Here is a 7,786-nt window from a genome sequence, read left to right as displayed (position 1 = left end):
CTTTAAACAAACGTGATTATAACCAATTGTGGGATTGCTAATCTGACGTTTGGTTAAAATCGCGTTGCAATAAGGTTTATAAAGCTTGCATCTGTCTGTTCTTTTCAATGGGAGGAGAGGACGAGAGAGAGAGATAGGATGAAATTAGTATGAAAGAGCGAAAGATAAAGTTCAGATGTAACTGATCAAGTCACTTAAACACTTCAAACACTGCAAAACACTCTGCATTTAAGACCACAAAATGCTATGTGCTAACCGCTAGCCTTCGATGCTAATAGCTCTGCATAGGCTTCAATGCAAACTCATTAGCTTCAGTTAGCTTTGCTCATGCTTGGCTATTTGTTTACAAACAGCTCAAACATGGCGCTGGTGGACTCCGCTTGCGCACTTAAAAGTTACCCCGGAAAAGGGTTTCTTAGAACTTCCGGGCTATGGCTGTTGCTATGGCAACGTACCCTACAATAACTAGCATGTGCTTACACACAGTTGATGGTTATACACAGTTTATGCCCTTCATGTGAAATGGTGGCGCCTTTCACACTGAACAACCAAAAAGCACTATAGACTCTTATCTTATAACGCTGACCACTCACTCGACTCATTCGAGTGAGGTAAATTAATATACAGATTTACTGCAATTAATTCAAAATGACATTATTGCAGATCTCGGCGGATCTAAGCACTTAGTCTATTTATACAGACAAAAATACACATGGATTTGACCACAATTCTTACTTGATCAAGATTTCACAATTCTCCCAAAAATAAATAGCGTTCAGATACTCTCTGAGCACCGCGTTTTCAAGTTCACCAGTTTTAGCGAATAAGTGGCAGAGGACTATCAGTTAGCTAATCTGATATTCTTGAACCAGGGAGATGAATAGCATAGTTGAATTTAGAAGTGGAACACGCACTATACAAATCAAGCTATGAAGGCCTTTTAAGAAAGAAGAAAAACAAGGAACTTCTCTCTTCATGCGCTTTAGAGCGACTTAGTTTTTGTCTCGACAGACCAAATTTAATGTTTTACTGCAGTTCAACTTTAAACATCAACTCAAGTTTCACTTCATTCATTCAACACACTGGTATACCACAATAAAATATCCAGTAACACAGCGACTCTGTTTCTCTGTATCTAATCTATTTTCCGGATAAAAATAGAGAAAATTCACTATAATATCTTGGTGTCATTAATTTTTTTTAAGCCAAATCTTTGCCTGCATTCTCCACCATATGTAAGAAATTAACTCATTTATAAGGGAATTAATTATTATTTTTATTTCTAGCTCAGGTTTTGAGAGGAATCGAATCTGAAAATTCGAGGTCAACCTAATTAGAACTGATTTCAAATTTGATAGTTTACACTTTATCAGCTACTCGTCCAGTGAGACGTTAACGTCAGTGTATATTAACAATTTGAATATTTGTATTTTCCCTGGCCACGGGTTAATACATGCTTTGATGAGTTATAAGCTACGAGCTAGGTAACGTGATCTTGGCAGAGCTTTAACTTTACAAAATTTCACGACACCAGACAATACTTCTTTATAAATGAAACAAGAATTTATTGGCTATTCTAGATTACATTAAACTAAGCTAAAACACACACATACACACACACACATACAGTTCTGAAGAATGAGAGTTGACGGAGTTTGTATGAAGTTCCCAAAGTTCTAACTCGTTTTCCACGAGTTTTTTTAAATTCAACCTGAGAGAGTCACAAAGCAGAGATTTATCTTACATTTACTGCTAAAACTCAATTCACCCGGTGTCTGGATGACGTAGTTTCTGGGGATGCCTTCCGGGGTTGGTTGGTTTCCTGGCGAGTTTAACTTTGCAAGACTTTAGGCTTTTGAAGATCTCCGGCAGTCACAAAGTTTCAACTGAAGTGTTTGAGTTTTGGAGTCCCGCTCGTGATGTTGGGAGCGCTTTGTCGCGCGGTCACCAAGGCGAAAAGCCACAGTTCTAGAGAGAGAGAGAGCGAGCGAGCGACTGTTCAGGCATTGGGTTTTTAAGCAAGCCGATTTGATCCATCCCACAGGTCGTTGTTCCAATCAGATAGTGGCTGCGGGGCTTAGCCACACCCCATACTGTTCCTTTATCATGCATGAATCACATGCTTCCCGTGGGGAGTATTCCTGCAAGTTTTAATAACTTCTTATAAAGTGTCGTACAACACACACTGTTCAAAATAACACATTTTCATTCATACCAAGGTTATTCGAATATCATGACCATTCCCACAAGCCCAAACTTCGCATATCTGGCATACACGGAGTACCTTTAATCACTTTATCTATTAAAAGGGGTTATAAAACATTGATTAAACTTCATAGTTTACAATAAACACATCAAACAGAAAGCCTATTATTTGGGAGTATATTGCTCTGATACTTTAAATGATTTTAAATGCTGTCTTTTAAACTTGGTTCATGCAATGTCTGCGTTTCCTCTCTTAATAGAGAAAGGAAGAGGGGAAGAATTTTCTGAGGTCCATACACGTCATGCGGTGGTTTGCTGAGTTTGATTGAATCACATTATCACTGTTCTTTAGGTCCGTTGTTTTGCAAGCCTGAGGGTGTGATTAAATTACTCGTCCTTTTCCTGTTGGATATAATAGTTCCATACATTGTGCGATCACAAGATATCACGAGGTAGCTATAGGTTGTGAAATAACTTTTTTTTTGTCCTTGATACAAAGAAAGCTTTGTTGTCTCCTGATTGGATTAGTTTAGACCTCGTGATGAGTTGATTCAATGGCGTATCAGTGTCTGTTCATGTAGAAATCCTACATTCTGTTAAATATTTTGTTTATTTGCCAATATGCCCTGCAGACTTAAATGAACACTTACAAAAATTAAAAATAATTTTGCAAACAGTGTATATACTGTGTATGTGTGTATATATATATATATATATATATATATATATATATATATATTATTAACTATTTTTATGTTTTTGTATAAAATAGAAGTTTATTTTCCTTAAAGAGGTATGTTCATAATGTTTCAGCAGCTACCCTGAAACACAACAGACCTGAAATCACATTGAAAGCAGACAGTCTTATTATACTGTTATCACCCCCACTTCTTACAAGTTTTCCTTCTCTGTAAATTTCCACTTAATCTCGTAAACCAAACCTAGCTGTTTTCAGAAAAAACAATGGTCCTTCTAACCCCCTGGGCTTTTATTATCTTCACATCTGTGAGGTCAACAACCCCTCTGTCTTTCCTGCACTAAAGAGTTCAAAGGCTCTTTCTGACCATTTGTTTTTACTGTGTGTTTGTGTGCCTTCACACCCGTGAGGCCAAAAGTACTAACCCCTCTGTCTTTCCTGATTAAATTACCTCAGCAAAACTTGGAATGGCCCTCGCCACCGTTTCGCCTTCCAGTTCTTCCTCCTCAGGTCACGAATTACCACGTAATCCCCCGGCCTGATCTTATGCAGAAACGTCTCAGCAACCTTCCTCTGGGCAGCTTTCACCTGCACAGAAATGTTGGATAACAGACAAGACATTTCTTTGCAGTAATTCAACATTTCATTTTCACACACATCCGTTGATGGAAGCCTGCGTTTTCCCCCTTCTATTCCCATGAATGGTGGTCTACCAAAGAGAATTTCGAATGGGCTCAAATTTGTTTTGACTCTTTTTCTCATTCTCATGTACATTAACACGGTTGGGAGTGCTTTCACCCATGAGAGTCCAGTTTCCTCACAACACTTTGCCAATTTGTTTACCGTCTGATTGTCCCGTTCAATAGCACCTCCGCTGGCGGCATGATGTGTTCTCATATCAATTCCTAAGAATTGACCCACCTGTTTTATTGCCTCATTGACAAAATGTGTTCCATTGTCAGAACTGATTTTTCTTGGGATTCCCCATCTCGGAACAATCTCTGTTAGCAGAGCCTTTGCTACTGCTGCCGCATCTTGTTTCGATGTTGGGAAGGCCTCGACCCATTTGGACCATGTCAACCATCACTAAACAATATTTCTGTTTCCCACAAGGGGTTAATTCAATGAAATCGATCATTAAGTACTCAAACGGCCCTTCTGAGGCTGGTTGGGATACCAGCTGCGTTTTGACGCCTCGTGCCACATTGTGTGTATTACAGATAACACATCTTTTGCAAAAATTCTCAGCGAATATTGTGAAGCCCTTGGTAAACCACAATTCTTTCATCTGTGCAATCATTCCCCCTTTTGATACATGGTCTAACCCATGTGTCAACTTAGCATAATGTTGAAAGAAATGTTTGGGTAAACAGGGCGTTCCAACAACGGATCTCCACACACTATCAACAAGGCTGCAGCCTGATGCTTTCCAGTTGTTTTTCTCAGCTCCTGTGGAAAAAGACTGCATGCTCTGTAAACAAGGAGAAATGTCAAGATTAATGTTAACTTGTGCGCAAGTGGCGCTTTTACTATTATCTTTAGTCTGATTCGCTGCTGCTGCTTTCGCAGCCATATCAGCTCTGGCATTTCCTGCTGAATATGCTATGCGCTGCGCACTTACAAATCGCAATTTTGTCTGGCAACAGAATAGCCTCGAGCAGGTCCGATACCAGAGACGCATTTAGTATCGGCCTCCCATCTGATTTCAAGAATTTTCTGTGCTTCCACAAAGCACCAAAGTCATGCGTGACCCCGAAAGCGTATCGTGAGTCTGCCATCAGTTTATACGCTTCGGTCAATGCGACCAGTTCCGCTGCCTGCGCAGAATAGTGTGATGGTAATTTGTCAGACTTCAGAGTTTCAAATTCAGTCGTTACAGCATAACCCACTTTATTCTGCCCTGTTTGTGGATCTTTCGAGGCAGACCCATCCACAAACAGGATATTGTCACACTTATCAATCGGTATGTCTAAAATGTCTGGACGTGGTGTGCACACCTGTTCGAGCGCTGACAGACAACAGTGATGTTCCTCGCCATCCTCCTGTGTGGGCAGAAGGGTGGCAGGATTCAAAGTTGTGCATCGTTTCACAGTTATGTTTGGCATGTCCAACAAAATTGTATGATACCTCAGCCATCGGGCTGTAGACAAATGTGACGTTCTCTGCTCTTGCAAAATCATGGAGACTGCGTGTGGAACCATTAAAGTCAAATCAGAGTAGCCTACAAATTCTCTTGAGGCCATCACAGCTAGCTCGGCCGCTGCCACTGCTCTCAGGCAGTGTGGAAGTCCTGCAGCTACAGCATCAAGTTTCGTTGAGAAATAAGCCACAGGTCGCAGTCTGTCACCATGAGTCTGCAAGAGAACAGAAGACATAAAACCATTCTTTTCATCGACCATCTGTACAAACGGGCGGTTTATGACAGGAAGGCCTAACGTTGGAGCCATAGCCAACTGCACTTTCATGTTATCAAATGCTTCCTCAGCCTCGCTTGTCCAAACAAGTCTGTCACATGACCTCAGCCCTTTCCCTGTCATTAGGGCTCGTAAAGGCTGCTCAAAAAATGGCATAATTAGGAATGAATGTTCTGCAGTAAGCACACATCCCCAAGAATGACAGCATCTGTTTCTTTGTAACTGGTTTTGGCACCTCTTTTATGGCCCGCACCCGTTTCTCAGACAGTGCTTTGCTATTTGGTTTGATAACATGCCCCAGGAAGGTTACTTCCTGTTTCACAAACTGCAGCTTTGAAAGACTGACCTTGTGTCCCCCCTGCTCAAGATGCTTCAGGAGAGTCACAGTGTCAACAATGCAGGTAGTTTTATCTTTGGCACAGATTAATAAATCATCAATGTATTGTAACAAGGCTGTTCCAGCTGTCAAAGTCAGAGGCTCAATACTTCTCCGAAGGGCTTCGTTATAAATCGTTGGGGATTCACAATAGCCCTGACACAATCTTGTAAATGTGTAGCCTTTATCATTGAAATCAAACGCAAACCAAAACTGGCTTTTCTCTTCCACTGGGACGCTAAAGAAAGCATTAGCTAAATCCACCACAGTGAAATATGTTGCATCTTGCGGAATTTGTGACAAAATAGTATAAGGATTTGGCACTCGTGCTGCCCTGGCAATGACAGCTGAATTTACCGCCTGTAAATCCTGCACAAATCGCCACTCTGTTGGCTGACCCTTATCTCTAATCTTTTTTACAGGAAAAATTGGTGTGCGCACTGGTGAATCATTGCACGGTATAATTATTCCCTCCTTCAACAGAGAATCAAATACTGGCATTATGCCCTGCAATGCTTCATGTTTGAGGGGGTATTGTGCTTGACACGGTCTGTAGTCAGATTTGGGGGTGATTACAACCGGCTCGCATCCCTTAATTAAACCCACATCGTACTTGTGCTCTGCCCACAATTTTGACGGTATTTCTGCCAAAGAAATATCAATGTCTGAGGCAGAAATAGCCCCCACCCCATATTTTGTCACATCATTCTTCACAACAGCAGTCACAGTTCTCAAAACCTGCACATCAAAATTGTAGTTTGATTTAAATGCTCCAACACTTTTGCTCTGTGCTATGTCTGTATCAACTTCAGCCCTGTCTGTGGCCTGCAGGCACTTTTTCACAAAAAGCCCTAAATCCTTCCACTGCTGCTTTATGACCTTTGACACAGATAGGTGGGGAACACTCTCTTCTGTCATTAAATAACACTGCAATTGTTGTTCATTCAAACTGGCAGAAAGCGCACACACATTCTCTGTCCAGAAAATCTTGTCAAATTTCTCACTTTCATTCTCCACACCACTAAACCAAGTTTCTTCATACTCTGAGTCTCATTCTACTATGACATGTGACGTGCAATGCATTTTATTAGGCGTCATAAACTCTGTGTTGATTGGTGTTGTTCGATCCTTAGCCAATTTCAAAATCATCTCTGCCCAATCAACATCTTTTATCTGCCATTCGTAAGCCCACTGCGGCTCAAATTTAGAACATGTCATTTGTGGTGCTTCCTCAATGCTAATGCCATAGGAATCAGCACTGAGGGTCAAATTTAATTCACACATTAAATCTCTGGCCATTAGAGGCGCGGGACATTTGGGCGACCAGAGAAACTCGTGTTTCAGAGTTCGACCCCCCTCCGTCTCACACTCTAAGGGCTCGGTGAATTGTTCAGAGATCAAATGGCCAAAATTTCATCATTCACAACATTGCTCAAAACACACAAAGATTTGCAAGCAGATTCTTCATTGCAGATAGCAGACAGTAAATCAGTGATTCGTAGCACACACATAGCACCTCCATTTCCTTCCGTCATCTCTTCCTCTTGCCTTTTGTTGAGTTGCAGGCTTGTTTGGTTCACGTTGCACAACCGCCATTGTGAGTGGTTTTCTGTCTTTCTTTTCCTGCAGCTGGTCTTCGGCGTGTATAGCGTGCATCAGGGCTGACGTTATACACTTATGCCCATAATTATTTTTCATTTGACCGAAAACTGGTGTATAAAAATGATCTAGCTTACTGTTTGGTGATCCCATTGTAACCCAGGCTCAAAGATATTTGTAGTCTGAATCAGTTATAAATATAGTTAAGCTAAATAACTAAGTAACGTAAAAGGAAATTATAGGATAAAAGATTAAATGTGTATATATATTTCCCATTAGATATGGATTACTTACAATGTAAGATGGAAAGTAAATAATCACATGTAAAACTTTAAATTTGTTTTGAGCTCTAGGTCTGTGCTGCGCAGGTGAGCAGCCAATCGAGTGTAATTAGGTCAAGCTGACTCTGCCCTTAGGGAAGCTGCACGCACGGGAGAGAGAAAAAAACGCAAGAGAAGTGCGAGTTAGAAGCTGCGTGAAATCTTGATTTATTAG

At 40.9% G+C, this 7,786-nt stretch overlaps 1 protein-coding gene and 1 long non-coding RNA gene across 3 annotated transcripts in view; one reads left to right on the top strand and one right to left on the bottom strand.

The window, feature by feature from the left end:
- LOC107570180 (uncharacterized) overlaps positions 1–3,518 on the top strand; it is a 17,423-nt gene extending 13,905 nt beyond the window's left edge. Inside the window, exon 2 of the long non-coding RNA XR_001607002.1 lies at positions 2,999–3,518. This is a non-coding gene — a long non-coding RNA (uncharacterized lncRNA). The remainder of the gene's footprint in view (positions 1–2,998) is intronic.
- Positions 3,276–7,197, bottom strand: LOC107570179 (uncharacterized). 2 transcript variants are annotated; one of them, XM_016256387.1, is made up of 3 exons: positions 5,030–7,197; positions 4,900–4,944; positions 3,276–3,490 (listed from the first exon to the last, which is right to left on the bottom strand). In XM_016256387.1, the coding sequence occupies exons 1-3, from the start codon at positions 5,470–5,472 to the stop codon at positions 3,487–3,489; spliced, it is 492 nt and encodes a 163-aa protein (XP_016111873.1). In that variant the 5' UTR covers positions 5,473–7,197; the 3' UTR covers positions 3,276–3,486. The 2 variants fall into 2 exon arrangements, with proteins under 2 accessions (XP_016111873.1, XP_016111871.1); XM_016256385.1 differs by having other exon boundaries at positions 4,900–7,197.
- Between the last annotated feature and the right edge of the window lie 589 nt (positions 7,198–7,786).

This window comes from Sinocyclocheilus grahami, unplaced genomic scaffold (genome assembly GCF_001515645.1).
Source record: "Sinocyclocheilus grahami isolate Dianchi unplaced genomic scaffold, SAMN03320097.WGS_v1.1 scaffold1424.1, whole genome shotgun sequence".
NCBI classification, from domain to species: Eukaryota; Metazoa; Chordata; class Actinopteri; order Cypriniformes; family Cyprinidae; genus Sinocyclocheilus; species Sinocyclocheilus grahami.
The sequence above is the reverse complement of the archived record's forward strand: the minus strand, read 5'-3'. Positions and strand labels throughout refer to the sequence as shown.

Excerpts from the sequence above, each read along its gene's own strand:
- LOC107570179 (XM_016256385.1), bottom strand. The coding sequence starts at position 5,472 with ATGCCATTTTTTGAGCAGCCTTTACGAGCCCTAATGACAGGGAAAGGG. Across the intron at positions 3,491-4,899 it reads GTCTGTCAGCGCTCGAACAG|GTGAAAGCTGCCCAGAGGAA; the intron begins GTGTGCACACCA and ends ATTTCTGTGCAG.